This window comes from Phyllobates terribilis, unplaced genomic scaffold (assembly GCF_046119375.1).
Source record: "Phyllobates terribilis strain yellow unplaced genomic scaffold, ASM4611937v1 Scaffold_11__3_contigs__length_659146591, whole genome shotgun sequence".
Taxonomy (NCBI): domain Eukaryota; kingdom Metazoa; phylum Chordata; class Amphibia; order Anura; family Dendrobatidae; genus Phyllobates; species Phyllobates terribilis.
The window spans coordinates 159,412,895-159,433,473 of record NW_027362771.1 but is presented as its reverse complement, the minus strand read 5'-3'; the positions used below and the strand labels follow the sequence as shown (position 1 = coordinate 159,433,473).

The 20,579-nt window shown below is 47.5% G+C and overlaps 1 protein-coding gene across 1 annotated transcript in view; it reads left to right on the top strand.

Annotated features, from left to right (window-relative positions):
- The first annotated feature begins 13,484 nt into the window (after nucleotides 1-13,484).
- GRIP1 (glutamate receptor interacting protein 1) overlaps nucleotides 13,485-20,579 on the top strand; it is a 647,688-nt gene continuing 640,593 nt past the window's right edge. Inside the window, exon 1 of the mRNA XM_073651739.1 lies at nucleotides 13,485-13,777. Within this exon, the coding sequence (XP_073507840.1) occupies nucleotides 13,723-13,777 (55 nt within the window). The 5' untranslated portion in view covers nucleotides 13,485-13,722. The remainder of the gene's footprint in view (nucleotides 13,778-20,579) is intronic.

Genomic DNA, 20,579 nt, shown 5'->3' with positions numbered 1-20,579 from the left:
ATTTTTGCAGGGGTAACAGGAAAAAATGGACCCCAAAATTTGTTGTGCAATTTCCACTGGGCACGCAGATACCCCATATGTGGGGAAAAAACACTGTTTGGGCGCACGGCAGGGTTCGGAAGGGAAGGAGCGCTATTTGAGTTTTTGAATGTAAAATTTGCTTGAATAATTAGCGGACGCCATGTTGCGTTTGGGGAGCCCCTGATGTGCCTAAACAGTGGAAACCCCCCACAAGTGACACCATTTTGGAAACTAGACCCCTCAGGGAACTTATCTAGATGTTTGGTGAGCACCTTGAACCCCCAAGGTGCTTCACAGAAGTTTATAACAGTGAACCGTAAAAATAAAATTTTCACATTTTTCCCACAAAAATGTTTTTCAGCCCCCAATTTTGCATTTTCATAAGGGTAACAGGAGAAATTGCACCATGCAGTTTGTTGTGCAATTTCTCCTGAGTAAGCAGATACCCCATATGTGGGGAAAACCACTGTTTGGGCGCACGGCAGGGTTCGGAAGGGAAGGAGCACCATTTGACTTTTTGATTGTAAAATTTGCTTGAATAATTAGCGGACGCCATGTAGCGTTTGGAGAGCCCCTGATGTGCCTAAACAGTGGAAACCACCCACAATTGACAACATTTTGGAAACTAGACCCCTCAGGGAACTTATCTAGATGTGTGGTAAGCACCCTGATCCCCCAAGTCCTTTATAGAAGTTTATAACATGGAGCCGTGAAAATAAAAAAATCAAACTTTTTGCACAAAAATGAAGTTTTAGCCCCAATTTTTTTATTTTCACAAGGGTAAGAGGAGAAAATGGACCCCAAAAACTTTTGTGCAATTTCTCCTGAGTATGCCAATACCCTATATGTGGGGAAAATAGAGTGTTTGGATGCACGGCAGAGTTCAGAAGGGTAGGAGCACTGTGTGACTTTTTGAATGCAAAATTGGCTGGAATCGAGAGTGGAAGCCATGTCGCATTTGGAGAGCCCCTGATGTGCCTAAATAGTGGAAACCCCCCACAAGTGACCTCATTTTGGAAACTACACCTATCAAGGATTTTATCAAGAGGTATAGTGAACATTTTGAACCCAGAGGTACGACACAGAATTTCATAACATTAGGTCATCATATTGAATAAGTTGTCATTAGTCTTAAGCGCAAGTGCTCGCTACTTGAGTTTGCATCGGGTACTCAGGTATGCACCATGTATCACGGGTGCTCGAGTGACATGCTCGAGTCACCGCCCACATGTTTCACGGTTATTAGACACCCAAAAAAAAACATGCAGGTATCGTTCGTGCATGGCAGGCAATCCCCGCGAGTTTATTTTGGCCTCGAAGCATATGGGGCGGAGACTTGAGCACCCGCGATACTCAATGCATACCCGAGCACAGAATGCAAACTCAAGTAGCGAGCACTTGCGCTCAACACTAGTTGCCATATCGTCATCTATTTTTTTTTTTTTTTTACTTTTGAAAAGAATCCCAACCCTAGCCCAACCCCAACCCCAACCCTAGCCCAACCCCAACCCCAACCCCAACCCTAGCCCAACCCCAACCCCAACCCTAGCACAACCCCAATCGTAACCCTAGCACAACCCTAACCTGAGAGTTTATTTTTTACGCCGTTCCTCATGCGGCATAAGTGATTAGACGACTTTATTCTTCGGGTTGGTGCTGTGACTGTCCGGGTTGGGGTCGGTGGATACCCTTGTAGGCTCAGCAGCCGGGGCAGGGGTAGCACACTCACCTGCCTCTGGGCCGCTCGCGACCTCTGTCACCGCATCTCCCTGGGCTTCAGCTCCTTGGTGGCGGGTCCGGATGCGGAGCAGCATTTCTTCCCGCCACGCAGCCGTCGCCGCCTCCTAGGCCTCTGTCTCCGCACGAAACCCGGGGCTTCCTGGTGAAGAAACTCCAAATCACCCGCTGTTAGGATCTTGCTGCCTCGCTCCCTGCCGGGGGAAGGACCTGGACCGGGTTCGGAAGGCTCCGTAGGTTGCGCTCCAGAAGCGTCCATGTCTGCTCCCGAAGATTGCCAACCTCCGACTGCAATGGCCGCACCTTGTTGCTCTTCTTCTTCCTCCTCTTTCGGGGCGGTTCCTGGGCGGCATGCTGACAGGCCCGCCTTTGTTCAGCCCATCCGGTTTGACGGGCATTACCCCGCGGACAGTCTCTGGAAGGGGGCGGTCCACACGTTTGGCGCAATGCGGGAGCCCAGCCCACGATGGGAGGTATTAGAAGGCCATCTTTCCACAGCATTATGGCGCCTGTTCTTCTTGGGCGGGCGCCATTTTAAGTGAAAACGACAGTCCAAGGTGTAAGGCACACAGTACCCGGTAGCAATGGGCAATTTCCTTCTGTTGCTGCGGGCACGCGATCCTGCCGACTACGCCAAGCTGTCACGCCTCAAAGCCTTCTGTAAGCTCCTTTCCCTGGGAGATGGGGGACTCGGAGTCGGGTCCTGTGATGGAGAGATGGGGTGCAGCCGTGGCCCGGACCCGCTCCGTGCCCAGGGCCGTCACATTAAAAAAAGATGGTATGGGCTTATCCGGGTTGAGTGGCTGATTTACGACTACGCCACCTGTGGCACCTGGTGAAGGCCACCAGCACTGCTGCAGTCCGCCGAGGCATGGTGTTATGGCAGTCGAAGTTGTTACTACTCCCCACAGGCGGAGCAGGGCCTCAGGGCAGAAGGACAGGATGGAGGGGGTAGAATAAAGAGTCCGGAGGCCATAGGGGTGAACTTCCAAGGCTTTACTCACATAAGAGATGGCAGTAAAAAGGCGACTCCCTGCTCCTCACGGAGTTCTGCGGTCACCAGAGACGAAGGGGGTCCGACAACCTCCGAGTAAGTCCAGTGTTCAATCAGGACCCCGCACCAGAGTGTTCCTAAACTACAGACCGGATTCTTTCCTGTCGGTGTGTGTGTAGATAGGCCTGAGCTCCCTCTGAACTCCTCTCAGAAAAAGGGCACGGGTGGCAGCTCCGCTCTTTCCAATACCCGGTGGGATCCTCAGGGCCTACCAGGCTTTGCCGACCAGGACATGGAGTAGCAAGGTCGGGTGTCGGGGGCCGGTACCCCTCTTGCAGCCGGACTCCCTCTGAATATATCAGGTGGCGAGGACAGGTGGCATATACCGCTCCGTCTGCATCCTCCCTGGGATCCATTTGCCATGGAGCTACACTTCTAAGCTCCGGGCCTTCTTGGTCATGGTCCTTGACCGGGCTGAGACATTCATTATCTGCAGCCTGCCCCTCGACCCAAGGCCGAGTGGCCGTGTCCCCGTCCTCTGTAGGTCCACACAGGATCCACGCTCAGGGAGGAGAGATCACGATCAAAGAACTAAAAAGGACGGACCAACAACCAAAATAGCTGTGTATTAAATTTGAAATTTACAGTGTCACTAAAATGCGAGTCCTCCATCCTCACCCACTAAATGGTTCCCCTATCTCTTGGTTCCCCAGTCTCCCAGGAGGGCAGCACCTAGTGCATTCTAGCCCCCTCTGGTGGGAGAAGTGTGGTGTTGGATGTGAAGGAAGGGTCCTGTCCATCGCACTGTTCTTACCTCAGAGGAGGAACACTACACTCCATTAGAAAAGTGCAGCATCCCTGTGGCGGTCGAACCCTCAGGGGCACCACAGTGCGACTACAGAGATACCAGAATCATATCGTTTTTTTTATGATTGACAGCTGTCACACACTAAAAGACACATTTTTTTGTAAAATCTAGTTTTTGCATTGCCATATTTTGAGAGCTATAATTTTTCCATATTTTGGCCGACAGAGTCATGTGACGGCTTGTTTTTTGTGGGATGAGTTGACGTTTTATTGGTACCATTTTCAGTCATCATGGCAACATCCGGGAAGCTGCGGCAGACAGCGCTGGAGGCCGGAAGAGGAAGCGAGTATTGCGATCACCTCCCCTTGCCACCGCAATGCTGCGATCGACTTCAATGACCGCTCCCTGCACATAGCACCGGGTGTCAGCTGTGACAATCAGCTGACACCCGGCGACGATCGCGCCCGCACAGTCTGTGTGCAGGTGCGATCGCAAAGACGTACTAATACGTATCAGGCTCTTAAGGCCCAGGGCGCAGATACGTATTAGTACATCTTGGGCTTTAAAGGGGTTAAAAAAATTATGTGGGTGTTGCATCACGGACCAGGGTCACCCTGGTGATATGGTGGCGGAGGATGAGGAGAAGGAGGCGGACAAGAGCAAATAGCCAAAATCAGGAAGGGTATACCCATGTGTGGTTGTGAAAAGGTGCATGGGAACACATCTCCCAAAAAAAGACACTTGATTTGAGTTTGTTACGCTGCTATCATTCGGTGGTGTTGAGAAGTCTGTCCCAATCCAGCCCTTGTTCATTTTTTATAAGAGTCAGCCTGTCAGCATTTTCAGTTGACAGGTGGATGCGCTTATCAGTTATAATTCCACCAGCGGCACTAAAAACCCGCTTTGATAAAGCGCCAGTTCATTCCACGTATCCAGCTTGGATACCCAATAATTATAAGGCACAGAGGAATCACGGAGGACATTGGTACAGTCGGCAAGGTACTCCTTCAGCATCTTCCCAAACTTTGCACTCCGTGTGAGAGTACCCCACGCCTCAGGGACTGTGAGATGGGAGGGGCTGAGAAAATTCTCCCAGAACTTTGACAGTGTTCCCCTTCCTCTGCTGGATTGGAGTTGTGTCTCTCTCGATTGTAGTCCTTGGTTGTCCAACAAACTAGGACCTCTGCCGCCAGCATTTTCAGATGGGTATTTTTTTTAATATTTGCAACAAGGGCCTTCTGGTACTGCCCCATTTTTGTAGACCTGTCCGCCTCAGGAGTAAGAGATATAAAGTTCTCCTTGTAGCGTGGGTCTAGAAGTGTCACCAACCAGTAATGACTGTCACCCAAAACGAGAACGCGAGGGTCATGGGAAAGGCAGCGTAACATAAACTCAGCCATGCGTGCTATACTGCTAACAGGCAAGACCTCCGTGTCCTCACCAAGAGGACGAGTGACCATGCTCTCCTCCTCCTCTCTGTCCTCAGGCCATCCACGCTGAACGGACGGTATGACAGTTGTGCAGGTAGTACCGTCTATAGCGCATGAAACTAGCTCCTGTTCTTCCTCTTCCTCATTGTCGCCCAATCCACACTGGAATGAGATGAAGCTGGGCTGTGTGTAATCACCCTGTATGGTTCCTTGCTCCATCTCATCGTGCTCCGCCTGCAATGCATCCTCTTTGATTGTGAGCAGAGAGAGTTTCAGAAGAAAGAGAAGCGGGATGGTGACGCTAATTATGGCATCATCGCCGCTCACCATCTTGGTGGAGTCCTCAAAGTTTTGGAGGATGGTACATATGTCTGACATCCATGTCCACTCCTGAGGTCTTATGTGTGGAGTCTGAACTGAATATCGATGGCCTTGTTGATGCTGGTGCTCAACAACTGCCTTCTTCTGCTCACAAATCCTTCCCAACATCTGCAGTGTAGAGTTCCAACGCGTGGGGACATCACACACCAGTCTGTGAGCCGAAAGCTGCAAACGCTGCTGAAAGAGGGCAAGGGTGGCGGAAGCTGTAGGTGACTTTCTAGAATGGGCACACAGGCGGCGTACTTTAACAAGCAGATCTGGCAGCTCCAGGTAGGATTTGAGAAACCGCAGAACCATGAGGTTAAGCACATGGCTGTAGATTCAGGGTGTGAGACACAGATCTGCCTGCTCTTTCAGAGCTGTCCACAACTCTTCAGCATTGTGTGGTTTGTCACCTAAGCATATTAGCTTCAGCACAGCCTGTTGCCGCTTGGCCGAGGCAGTGCTTCCAGGTTGTGACTGATGTGGTCATTTGATGGAGATGGAGGCTGAAGAGGAGAAGGAGGCTGAGATGCAGGAGCTGTAGACTGTGGGGGCAACCGTAATTGACCTAGGGCCTGCAATCCTTGGCGTTGGGAGGACGTGTTCCGTCCCAAGGTCTGACTGGGTCCTGGCTTCCACTATGTTAACCCAGTGTGCCGTCAGCGAGATGTTACCGTCCCTGCCCACAACCATGTGTCCGTGGTTAGGTGGACTTTGCCGGTAACTGCGTTGTTGAGGGCATGGCTAATGTTTTGGGACACGTGCTTGTGCAATGCGGGGACAGCACACCGGGAGAAATAGTGGTGGCTGGGGACCGAGTACCGAGGAACGGCCGCCGCCATCAGATTGCGGAATGCTTCCGTCTCCACAAGACTAAAAAGCAACATTTCGAAAGCAAGCAGTCACGAAATGTGGGAATTTAGTAGTGGCCTGAGGGGCGTTGGCTGCGTATTTGCGCTTGCGTTCCAAGGACTGGGGTATGGACAACTGAATGCTGCGCTGGGACAAGGACGTGCTTCCTGATGCTGCTACTTGAGAGTGTGCAATGACAGGTGCAGGGCAGGAGGCATCTTTGCATGAACGATGGACAGGGGATTGGCTTGCATGCACAACAGTGGAAGCAGTGGTGCCACCAGCAGACACTGTTCCTGGACCCTGGAGTCCAGCCCACAAAGTCGGGTGCTTTGCTGCCATGTGCCTGATCATGCTGGTGGTGGTCAGGCTGGTAGTTTTGCCAACCCTGCTGATGCTGGCCTCACAGGTGGTGCAAATGGCCTTTTTGGGGTTTTTGGCAGAGTCTTTAAAAAACAACCAGACTCGGGAAGACCTAACAGTTGTACTGGCAACTTCCTTCCTGTTGGTGTTACGAGGAATGGTTGCCTACTTTCTGTCTGCGACAACCACACTGCTTCTTCCTGCCTGTTTGGGTGCTCTGCCTCCCTCCCCCTGTGTGCTGCTGTCCGCGCTCTGCATGTTCTCCTGCCAGGTTGGGTCAGTTAGTATATCATCCACCACCTCGTCTTCCACTTCCGCACCCTGGTCCTCCTCCTGACTTTCTGGCAATTGTGTCTCATCATCGTCCACCTCTTGTGACACTTTCTCACCGTCGCCTTCGTGTGACCGTGGCTGCTCAAATATTTGGGCATAGCTACGTGCGATCTCCTCTTGCCCCGCTTCAAGTGGACCGGGCGAGAGGCCCGAATCTATAAATGGAAAAGTGAACAGCTCTTCGGGGTGTCCAAGTGTGGGATCACTTGTCTCTGGGCACTCAGCATGGTGGGAGGAAGGAGGTTCAGGGTGAGGAATATGCGGTCCAGACTCACGGCTACTGAAACTTGACCGTGTGGAAGACAGGGTGGTGGTCGTGGCTAAGTGACTAGAAGCATTATCTGCTATCCAACCAATAACCTTTTCACACTGCTCTGTGTTCAATAGTGGTGTTCTGCGGTCTCCTATTAATTGGGACAGGAAGGTCGAGTGAGAAGATGTGGTTGTTTGTTGTGGCAAAATTTCAGCTTGCCCACGGCCTCGGACTCTGCATGCACCATCCGTCCAGTTCCCCGTCCCTTGCCACGTGCCTTATATGTGAACTTATATGTGATCCGTGTGACGGACAAACCACAGTTTTAAATAGCTGGCCTGTAGGTAACTATTTTGAACAGCAAACTGGTGTCAATAGCTTCACTGACACACTGAAACAAATTTTTAATGGAGGCCAGAAATGGCAGTATTTTCAGCGCAATTATATGTGATCCGTATGACGGACAAACCAGTTTTAAATAGCTGGATTTTTAGCGCTGTAATATGGAAAGGACCTGGCTGTATTCTGCAGTGCCAACAAGCAAATGGTGCAGAAAAACTGTGTTCTCTGGATAGCCTTTTAAGCAAATAATGAGGATTAATATCCCAAAAAAATTATTCCTGGCCTCTGAGACCTGGGCCTATTTCTAGAAATATCTAACAGCAGCTGCAGCAGACAAAACTGGAATGGAGCCTCTTGTGCTATATGCACTGCAGTCTGCTATATTCACTGCCTGCCTGCCTATATACACTGCCTGCCTGATATCTCTGCAGATGGATTAGTACTCAGAAGGACTGTTTGTTAAGATATATATGTGTCTCTAATATAGTTTGGTATACCTACACTATCTAGAAACAAGCAAATCTCTCCCTAGCTGAGCAGCACCTCTCCCTACACTGTCTGATTCCGGAGTGACTGTGACGAGCATGGCGGCGCCAGGTCTGATATAGACCTGATGACGCTGTGCGGCCAGCCAATCACTGTAATGCCACAACCAACATGGCTGCGGCATTACAGTCCCTGCATGTTCATTGGCTCTGTGAAGAGTGCCAGACATGCAGGGAGAGGACCCAAGCTCCCGCCAAGCAACCCCTGAAATACTCGGCGAGCGCAGAGCATCTCGAGCGAGCATTGAGCAGTAGCGATCATGCTCGCTCATCACGAAATAGCACCCTTAGGCTTGGTTTAACATGTCCGACATTCACGCTTCGAGTATGAACGGTGCTCTCTGGACCAGCCGCAGGTCTCCAGACCGAACTAATCACTAAAATGTTTTATTTCCTGGTTTTCATAGACATCAGGGTAGCACGGTGGCTCAGTGGTTAGCACTGCAGCCTTGCAGTCCTAGGTTCAAATCCCACCAAGGACAACATCTGCATGGAGTTTGTATGTTTTCCCCGTGTTTGCGTAGGTTTCCTCCGGGGTCTCCAGTTTCCTCCCACACTCCAAAGACATATTGATAGGGAATCTAGATTGTGAGCCCCAATGGGGACAGTGATGATAATGTCTGTAAAGCGCTGTGGAATACAGTGGGTACGGAAAGTATTTGAATTTAAAAAATGTAAATTTTTCACTCTGTTTCATTGCAGCCATTGGGTAAATTCTAAAAAGTTCATTTTTTTTCTCATTAAAGTACACTCTGCACCCCATCTTGACTGAAAAAAAGAGAAATGTAGAAATGTTTGCAAATTTATTAAAACAGAAAAACTGAAATATTACATGAGCATAAGTATTCAGAGCCTTTGCTCATTATCTGTGGCTAAATGTTTTTTGTTTTTTTTATAGAACTGGACACAAGGAAGAGCATATTTAAATTTGTATATTGAAAAACATTTTCCAACTTCAAAGAATCAGAAGAATCTGAAAATACAAATGTATGAAAGATGAAAATCTAAGGATCATTGTCAGAAGGTCCCTGACCTCTCCAACAGCTACAGGATCCTTTCCCAGCAACCAGAAAAAATTTAAAACATGTCCATTTATAAAGACCACAGACAAGATAAAGATCCCCAACTCACATCAGGACTACAAGATCCTATTTACTTTCAGCTGCATCACATCTAATGTGGTGCACTTAATTATATGTACCAAATGTCTAGCTGAGGGTCTGTATGTACGGGAGATAGGGCAAAAACTTAGAACAAAGATGAATTCTCATCGCCACACATTAAAAAAAGAAAGAATAGATCTACCTGTGGTAAAACATTTTTGTATCCCTGATCACAGCATCATGGACATGAAATTACTGGTACTATAAGGTAACTTCAAATCTCAGAGAGCCAGGAGAGCCTGGGAGTACAAACTTATGACAACCTTTGACACACACAATGCAGGAATAAATGTGTCACAAGGATTTATGTCTATCTATTTCAACCAAGGAATGTGCTCCTCAGACCGTGTGGGGGCATCACAATAATGAACATCTATCACAGGACAATAAAACTTTCACACCCCTTATCTATGAACTGTTCCAATATTTACAGCCACAACTGTTTATCTCTCTCCCATAATGAGAGCTCTCTTTCAGGTCACTTGTCCTATCTATTGCATTTTTTCTGTGTCTTGTGCATAAATATGAAGAGACCCTAGTAGTCTCAAAAGCTTGTAATTTAAAAGCTTGCAACCATCTTTTTAGTTAGCCATTAAAAGGTATCAACCACTGAGGACACTCAAATCTTAATATATTTGAAAGTCTTCGACATACTTAAAGGATTTGTCCACTACTTCGACATTCCTGACCTATCCTTAGCATAGGTCATAAATATAAGGTCTGAGGGGGTAGACAGCCAGATGCAAGAAATATACTGAGTGGGAACAGCGCAGCGCTGAACACTGTGTAGTGGCCATTCAGGGGTACTGCAGCAAATCTCATATTGAAGTGAATGGGAGCTAAGCTGCAATAAAAAAAAACTGCCAAAGTGAGAGCTCCCCCCTCCCAAAAAAAGCCAGAATTACCAATTTTAACTCACCTTGACTTCCAACACCCGCTCCTTAAAAAAAGAAAATGATCAGTTGTATGTACCTAAATATGGCACCAATGAAAACTACCGTTCACCCCTCCAAAAAATAAATAAAATGAAAAATATTACAGGTCACAAAATATAGCAACATAAAACACTAAATTTTTTTTCTATTTCGTAAAAAGAAGTATTTTTAAAGCAATAAGACATAATATAAAATTGATAAGCGCTCTCAGGTCATTTTTATCTCAGCGAACGCAGTCGAAAGGAAATCTTAGAAATGAGAGCGGATTAGCTGGGATTTTTCAGCTTTCCAGTACAGTATATTGTGAATTAAATGGTGGCCTTTGAAACTACATCTCATCCCGGCAAAAATACAAGCCCTCCAATGGTGGAAAAGTCCAAATATATGGCTGTTGGAAGAAGGAGAGTAAAAACAAAAGCAAGAAAAAAAAAAAGAAAATTAACATGAAGGAGTTTTATATGAGAGGGCTAAACTGGGCACAGTATTAGGGTAATGAGCAGGAAGTATATGACAACAGGGGATAACTATGGTCCTAGTAAAAGGAAGAGGACTAATGTAGTTCACTTTTCTGTAGAAATGTCACACAGCAAGAACATTTACAGCCCCCATTGTCAATACTAATTGAGTGTACCTGCTAGAGGGGCTGAGGGGACACAGAGGGAACACCAGCTGGAGGGGCTAAGGGGACACAGAGGGAGCACCTGCTGGAGGGGCTGAGGGGACACAGAGGGAGCACCTGCTGGAGGGGCTGAGGGGACACAGAGGGAGCACCTGCTGGAGAAGCTGAGGGGACACAGGGAGAGTACCTGCTGGAGAAGCTGAGGGGACACAGAGGGAGCACCTGCGGGAGGGACTGAGGGGACACAGGGGGAATACCTGCTAGAGGGGCTGAGCGGACACATTGGGAGCAGCTGTAAGAGGCGCTGAGGGGGACACAGAGGGAGCACCTATAGGAGGGGCTGAGGGGACACAGAGGGAGCAGCTGTAGGAGGAGCTGAGGGGATACAGAGGGAGCACCTGCTGGAGGGGCTGAGAGGACACAGGGAGAGTATCTGATGGAGGGGCTGAGGGGACACAGAGGGAGCACCTGCTGGAGGGACTGAGGGAACACAGGGGGAGTAGCTGCTGGAGGGGCTGAACGGACACAGGGGGAGCAGCTGTAGGAGGAGGTGAGGGGACACAGAGGGAGCACCTGTAGGAGGAGCTGAGGGGACACAGAGGGAGCACCTGCTGGTGAAGCTGAGGGGACACAGAGGGAGCACCTGCTGGAGAGACTGAGGGGACACAGGCAAGTACCTGCTGTAGGGGCTGAGGGGACACAGAAGGAGAAGCTGTAGGAGGCGCTGAGGGGACACAGAGGGAGCATCTGTAGGAGGGGCTGAAGGGACACAGAGGGAGCAGCTGTAGGAGGAGCTGAGGGGACACAGAGGGAGCACCAGTATGAGGGGCTGAGGGGACACAGAGGGAGCACCTGTATGAGGGGCTGAGGGGACACAGAGGGAGCACCTGCTGGAGGGACAGAGGGAACACAGGGGGAGTAGCTGCTGGAGGGGCTGAACGGACACAGAGGGAGCAGCTGTAGAAGGAGCTGAGGGGACACAGAGGGAGCACCTGTAGGAGGAGCTGAGGGGACACAGAGGGAGCACCTGTAGGAGGGGCTGAGGGGACACAGAGGGAGCACCTGCTGGAGGGGCTGAGGGGACACAGAGGGAGCACCTGCTGGAGGGACTGAGGGAACACAAGAGGGAGCACCTGCTGGTGAAGCTGAGGGGACACAGAGGGAGCACCTTCTGGAGAGACTGAGGGGACACAGGCGAGTACCAAACTGGAGGGGCTGAGGGGACACAGGAGAAGCTGTAGGAGGCGCTGAGGGGACACAGAGGGAGCACCTGTAGGAGGGGCTGAGGGGACACAGAGGGAGCAGCTGTAGAAGGAGCTGAGGTGACACAGAGGGAGCACCTGTATGAGGGGCTGAGGGGACACAGAGGGAGCACCTGTAGGAGGGGCTGAGGGGACACAGAAGGAGAAGCTGTAGGAGGCGCTGAGGGGACACAGAGGGAGCACCTGTAGGAGGGGCTGAGGGGACACAGAGGGAGCACCTGCTGGAGGGGCTGAGGGGACACAGAGGGAGCACCTGCTGGAGGGGCTGAGGGGACACAGAAGGAGAAGCTGTAGGAGGCGCTGAGGGGACACAGAGGGAGCACCAGCTGGAGGGGCTGAGGGGACACAGAGGGAGCACCGGCTGGAGGGGCTGAGGGGACACAGAGGGAGCACCGGCTGGAGGGGCTGAGGGGACACAGAGGGAGCACCTGCTGGAGAAGCTGAGGGGACACAGGGAGAGTACCTGCTGGAGGGGCTGAGGGGACACAGAGGGAGCACCTGCAGGAGGGACTGAGGGGACACAGGGGGAGTACCTGCTGGAGAGACTGAGGGGACACAGGGGGAGTACCTATAGGAGGGGCTGAGGGGACACAGAGGGAGCACCTATTGGAGAGACTGAGGGGACACAGGGGGAGTACCTATAGGAGGGGCTGAGGGGACACAGAGGGAGCACCTGCTGGAGAGACTGAGGGGACACAGAGGGAGCACCTGCTGGATAGACTGAGGGGACACAGAGGGAGCACCTATAGGAGGGGCTGAGCGGACACAGAGGGAGCACCTGTAGGAGGGGCTGAGGGGACACAGAGGGAGCACATGCTGGAGGTGCTGAGGGGACACAGAGGGAGCACCTGCTGGTGAAGCTGAGGGGACACAGAGGGAGTACCTGCTGGAGGGGCTGAGGGGACACAGAAGGAGAAGCTGTAGGAGGCGCTGAGGGAACACAGAGGGAGCACCTGTAGGAGGGGCTGAGGGGACACAGAGGGAGCACCTGCTGGAGAGACTGAGGGGACACAGGGGGAGTACCTGTAGGAGGAGCTGAGGGGACACAGAGGGAGCAGCTGTAGGAGGGGCTGAGAGGACACAGAGGGAGCACCTATAGGAGAGGCTGAGGGGACACAGGGGGAGTACCTGCTGGAGGGGCTGAGCAGACACAGAAGGAGAGGCTGTAGGAGGCGCTGAGGGGACAGAGGGATCACCTGTAGGAGGGGGTGAGGGGACACAGAGGGAGCACCGGTAGGAGGGGCTGAGGGGACACAGAGGGAGCACCTGCTAGAGGTGAGACAGAGGGAGTGACCACTCTGGATATGAATGGAAAGTGAGCGGACAGTGAGGAGAAGCCGCCATGTCCCCAGTCATGCAGTGCGCTCAGTTTCCGCTCCCTACACTAGAATGTGTGCCCGCCGGGAATGTCCTGCGCGCGTGCAGCAGCCGCCTCCTCCCGGTGTGTGCTGTGAAGTTGAATCCCCCGCCCCCTGACACTGCCTCTATCGCCGTGCACTTGTTCCTCCTACTCCATACTCTGTGCCTTCCTGCGCTGCTGCAGCCCCTCCTGCCGGAGCCCTCTCCCCCGAGACAAGAAGCACAGCAGGCGGCACAAGTCCCGGTCACACCAGGCTACAGCACCAGCAGAACAGCACTGTGAGGTGATATGTGCCAAAGGCTGTGCAGCCCCTGACAGAGAGCAGAGCGCACATCTGGGAACATGCCCGGCTGGAAGAAGAATATCCCCATCTGCCTGCAAGCGGAGCCCGAGCGAGGTAAGGTGCATGCTGGGGGCGGCCAAGTGCCTGGAACTTGCATTGTGTCCCTCAGCAATCCCTGCCATGGTGGCTAGAAGGCATGAGCTCAGGTGTCTGCAGCACCTCCACAGGCTGCACTGCCAGCTCCTGCTGCTCAGGGGTCCCACATTGGGGACCAGTCACTCTTGAGGGAGATGTGCTCACTACTTTTCTGTCATCAGCTCAGCTTAAGTTTGTTTCCATTAATATTTTTTCCTTGGTGATAATAGGTTCTCATTCACATTTTGTAAAGTTATAAGCGTTTACTTGCTGCTGCCCTCATGTAGTTTATGATTAATGTGTTCTGCACTTCTCCAGCACCAGCTGCTCAGCTGGGGTCCGCCATAGCCCACCAGAGCAGATATTATACAGAATGATCACAATTTATCTGGATTGTACATGTCTGGGTTATTTACTGTAATGCCACATTTATTTATAAAATGTCATTATTTTTGTATTATTAATAATAACTTTCTGGAAAGAAAAATAACTTTTTTTTCTTTACCTATAATGTACTAGAATGTATAGATATATCTATAAAGAACAATAAAATTATAAAGCAAAAAAAAAAACAACCCAGTGGATCCTGTGGCTCACTATTAGAGCGTCTTCCTCTTACACTTCTGCTTGAGTCAAAGATCAGCTCAAAAAATAAAGTTAATTAAATTTATAAAAAAAAATAATCTATAAAAATGTAAAAAAGAAATCAGAGTATGGGAGGTCCTGTGTCAGAAATGACATATAGTACACTTGTCCTGTGACTAGGCCCCTATAGAACTAAACCAGCTGTACATGTGGTATGTCCACCCCTGGCAGGCACTCCCACCCATCTCTAGTGGCCCTTTTGAGTGGAGTGATTATTTTATTTTTTTTTTTTGCATGCAGACCATGACTTCATTCATTGACTATGGGAAAGTTGGGTACAGCTAAACCGGACACTCCAGAGCCCCATTCTTCTGATAGCCCCATGGACAAGTGATATCTTGCTTTTATGGTCCAACCCCACTAAAGGGGTTGACCCACAAAGTATGTTTATCAGGTATCCACAGAATAGATGATAAATATGTGATTATTAACCAAATAGGGAAAACCCCATATAAATATCCCTCTCTATTAGGCTATAAAACTTAACTTTTACTCTAATATCCTATTAAAATGCATAGAGGGTATTAAAATGTTGTCCCTAATCTACCTAAATCATTTTGTTTTTATAACCATTTATATGTTAGTGTTCTGATGAGACCACAGGGTACCACCATTTACGGTAGAATAGGACAATAGTTAGTATAGCACACGGCCACACAACATGTTTCACCGCTTCAGCGGCATCATCAGGGGATGGGACACTAGCATTTATGATTGCTGAGACCACTCAAGAATTGGGGTTCCTGAGCCCCCTGTTTCTCCATACTGCCTGACTGCAGAGATGAGTCTCTTCTCTGTCTCCATGTGGCTTATAGAAGGAACATTGTGGTTTGGGATGCCCATTTCACTGATTGCCAGGGGCCTAGTAATCAGTGATTTGCCACCTATCCTGTGGATGCATAATAAAAGTCTATTGTGGACAAACCATTTAACATTTATTAGAATATGTTAAACCAACGATACGAGTGAATTTTAAACACAAAAAAAAAAAAAAAATAAAGATGCTTCTTCTGCTGCATTCTCTTGATAAAAGCAAAGAAAATATACAAAGAAATCAACTTTAAAAACTGCACCATGTAAACAAGGCTAATCTAATGTGAACAAGGCTTATCTAATAAACTTAGAGTCGGTGTCCTGTTTGAGAGGCCTCCGCATGACCTGTGAAGTAAATGATTAATGGGAAAGGGACTAGTCAGGAGAAATAGATGTTCGTTGTATAATTTTATAGTGGTGGCAACACATGATCTTCTCTGTTTGTAAGCTTACCTAATGGGATTGTTAACACCCATAGAAAAGGGTAATAACCAATGTACTTAAAACTTTTGAATGTAGTCAGCCGGACAAAACGTAATCGTAGAAACACCTATATAAGTCGATCACATGACCAGAAATTCATATTAATAAAATATTCTTTATTAGGTGTAAAGTGAACCGGACAGAAGAATAAAAGACATAACATAGACCATGTTAAAAAATGAAGGTAGCGCACAAACACAAATGACACTGTAAATAAATGAATAATAGGAATGGCATGGAGATTGAAAATAAATCGTTAATGGTTGTCTATAAAGTGCACAAGTGCATCATTACATAAATGGATAACCATCTGTATATAAGAGTCAATGAAGTGCTAGTGCATGATAAATAATGCAGTGACCCATCCATAATACAATGATAAATGCAATAACATTGATCATGTCAATTGATAGTACAAAGACAGGCGAAACTAATGTGATGATAATAAGGTAATAGAGGGCTAAAGACCCAAAGAGTCCATCAGCGCTGCTGGTCCTCCACCTCGCCCTCCAACGTGCGTTTTGTCAACGTTCGCCCACGGTCAGCTTTTTGCAGGTCCCACTGCAGGTAGACATACACAGTACATCGCTGCTTTGTTCTCTATATTGTGGCCATTCTCTGGTGCTGTAGCTCAGCTCCTATTAGATTGAATGGAGGCTGAGTTGCAGTACTCAAGAATGGCCACTACATTGTGCTGTTTCAGGTCTATACGCAGTAGAAGCGGCAAATAGCTGATCTTGGAAGTCATCAGTATATACAACCTGGACAACCCCTTTAATGAGCTTTACATATTCGACCACTTACATGTGAAAATTAAGGGTCTTGCTCCCCAGACCTTTAGGATGCCATTGAATTTCCTGCAAAAGGTTGATGCTAACCAGTCATTTCCCGTTGCAGAAGTTAGAAATGTGTTTATTACATGGCAGCCATTAATTGTAATGGATGTCTGTGTATTACATGGATGGCACAAACCCTTTCATGACATGCATATATACCATTCCCATCTATGGATCGTGGTCCCACACAACAAAAGGCTCTGACAACAAGGCTTTTGTAGCCAACTGTTGCAATAAAGTTGCTGTTCTGAATAATGTGTTTAGTGGCTTGGGCAGGTGAAGTTTAGCACTCTGAGTTGTATGCTGTATGTATTATCTAGCACAACCAATCAGATTCCAGGCTTTCACTGCTGTGTCATTATTTGTACATTTTAATACAGGATAATACGAGATCTGATTATTTTCTGACAGAGATTTCCCCTCAGGAGGGCAATCCTCTATGAGCTAAGTACATGAACATTACAACTCTCTATTTGTCTTGTTGCAAAATACCACTGTAGGTATAAGGTTTCAGCTTAGATTTGAGTGTATTAGCCTCACCGTTTATTTCCTAGACTGTATGCAATTCTTGCAAAGTCTCTACAGTTAGAAGTTGAGGTGAGCAGAATGATTTGCTCTAACGTGGTCTTGGTTCTATTTTGGTTCTCCACGCTAGCTGGATCATTGCGGTGTGAACTATCTCCGCTCGCAATCAAATGCCAGTATTTTCTGCACCTTTTATCTGATTACTAGGCCCCCATGACGCTATAACATCATAGTGTCTAGTACACATCAGAGATGACCAAGATGAGGGAATTTGAGTGCCAGTGTAGGAGTTAAAACTGCACTGGTTCGGCTGCCATGGAGTACTGAAGTGGAAGCCGGACCAGGTTGCGTGTGTCTTTTGCTTATCATTGGTTAGACGTTATGTATGTCTTTCCATGTATCCATGCATTGCATTTAAGGGCTTGCCGAGAATTTGAATGTCCACGTTATGCTGTAAATTTTTGCAGATGCTAGCAGTGGTTGTGACAAGCTGAGATGCAGTCTGGGCTGTGGAGTAGGTTAGCCAAACCTCCGACTCCTCAATTTCCCTGACTTCCGACTCCACAGCGCTGCCTCACTACTCAGCATGTACATAAAGTGCAGCACAGATTCATCTACACTAAAAGCCCAGATCCTTAGATCAGGAACAGAACACACATTTATAGGACACTTCATAACTTTCCCAAATTCTTATGAAAAAATTTACAGCACATCCTGCATTGTACTACTTTACCAATTTATTATATATTTTAGGAGTCTGAATCTGTCCATTTTATTCCGACTCCACGACTCCAACTCCACAACCCTGGATGCCGTTAGTGAAACCTGAAGAATAATCTGCATGTAATACAAGCAGATTTTGTCACAGGTTTTAGACCTCCCCTGGGCTGAATGGACGCAGAGGAAACATTGCCACAGATTTACATTGAGATCTGTAGTAAAATCTACAGTGGTGTGAACATAACCTAGAGGTGACCATGCACATTGCTATGAAGTTAATCAAAATCTACAGTTTCATCCAATGATGGACTATTGCAGGTTTGGGGAACCTTTTTTCTACCAAGGGCCATTTGGTTATTTCTACCATCATTTGGGGGCCGTACAAAATGATCAACTTGACAAACAATTAATTAACTCAACCCTAATGTGATGGTTGAAGCTGCTTCTCTTTGGTGTGGCATGGGATGTTAGGTGATCGTGTTGCTTCTCACAACTTTTCTAGATTTGAGTCAGTCTGAAGCGCAGTCAACTTTGTGATAAGTTTTGTGAAGGGACTTGCAGCAGTAAGTTGTTAAAGAGAACATGTCATCAGGAGCTGGTATGTTACACTAAAGGGTATGTTCATTAAGGCGCTGTTCTACTGATTTAATAGGCACCTTCAGTGTAGATATCCGCAGCCTCGTTGTTCTTTAATGATCATTAGACATTTGGGTGCAATAAGATGTTTGTGCATCAGGGCGGGACTGTGGGTAGGGTCTTTGTCTTTGCCATGGCGCCTCAGTTGCCTCTGGTGTTCGTATCTTCATTCTGATTAAAGTTTTGCACCTTCGCCGTCATGACTGCAGGTGGCACTTGCCACATTCATCTTGTGGTGGGCTTCAGGAAAGCCCCTGAAGGGCTCATACTCATTTGCAAGATAAACGGATGAGTACAATCGGATTGCACTTTGAGCAATGTTAATCTATGAGTTACAGCTGATCTGTGATTTTTTTTTTTTTTTTCTCAGCTGAAATGGGACTGAGAAAAAAATCACAGCATGATGCGATCTGCCATGTATATCGGACGAGCCTCGCCAATGCAAGTAAATGGGTGCGCATGGCGGATGCATTACCATTTTGTAGCATAGAACACTGTAAATGGTCCTGTAAATTATTGTTGAATAATAGTTGCAGAGAAAAAAACTCATTGCATATGGATGTCATACAGATGCTATGTGAGATAAAAATCGTATTGTACTCACTTGACACTCGTCCTACTTTTCAGGAACAACAACGTACCGTCTTTTTTCTCACAAATGAGTATGAGCCTGAAGAATGAGCGTGTCACTGTTCCAGCGTTTCTGAAGCACTTAAAAGAAATGACACAAGACTGAACATGTACACAGCAATGTCGTTTTGACATTACTGTGCATTAGGTTCATTTTATGGGGCACTTTTGTGATGCTTTTTCAGGTGTATTCCATCCAGAATTGGCATGAAAAAGCGTCACAAAAGTGCCCCATAAAATGAACATAATTTCTTATTTAATAAATAGTAGCTGCTTGAAGAATTGTCAGGTCACTTCTTTTATCCACTTCACAGGTATGTTCACAAAACTTATTTTTCAGGCAGGTTCTGTATGAAACCCACCTGAAAAAGTGGTATATAAGCTTTAAAAATAATCGCCATATGCGCAGCAGTGTCAAAAAGACTTGTGCACGTGTTCAGTCTTTTTCAGCTTATTATAACCATTTTAGGCTTTGATAGCTGTGAAGTGGCTAAAACAAGTGAGCGGTCCATTCTTCTGATGGTTTCTCACTACTTTATATACAGCGGATAAAATACGTATTGAACACGTCACCAATTTTCTAAGTAAATATATATCTAAAGGTGCTATTGACATGAAATTCTCATTCTCACCAGATATCGGTAACAACCCATCCAATCCATCCAATCCACACAGGCAAAGAAATCAAATCATAGATGTCCATAAAGTATTTGTAATAATGAGAAAAGACACAAGGACAAAGTTTTGAACACGCTTACTGAAATTTATTTAATACTTCATACAAAAGCCTTTATTGGTAATGACTGCTTCAAGATGCCTCCTGTATGAAGAAACTAGTCACATGCATTGCTCTGGTGTGATTTTGGCCCATTCTTCCACATAAACATTCTTCAAATCCTGAAGGTTTTGAGCTTTAGTTCCTTCCATAATTTTCCTATTGGATTCAGGTCACGTGATTGACTGGGTCATTCAAGTAGCTTTTTTTTTGTTTCTCCAAAGCCAATTGAGAGTTTCCTTGCCTGTGTGTTTTGGATCATTGCCTTGCTGAAATGTCCACCTTCGTTTCATCTTCATCATCCTGGTAGATGGCAGAAGATTTTTATCACGAATGTCTTGGTCCATTCATCATGCTTTTTGGCCTCAAAATGTGGTGTGCATTATGGCATCCAAAGAGATCCAATTTTTGTCTCATCTGACCTAACTGTATTCTCCCAGTATTTCACAGCTTGTCTAATTGTTGTTGAGCAAACTTTAAATGCGCTTGAACTTTCTTTTTGTTCAGCAATGGAGTCTTGCGTGGTGAGCGTGCATACAGGCCATGGAAGTTAAATGCATTATTTATAGTTTTCTTTGAAACAATTGTACCTGCTGATTTCAGGTCTTTCTGTAACTCTCCACACGTGGTCTTTGGCTCTTGGACAACTCTTCTGATAATTCTTTTCACTCCTTGGTGGGACGGCTACTCACCATATCTCCAACCCAAGGGTGTGGTT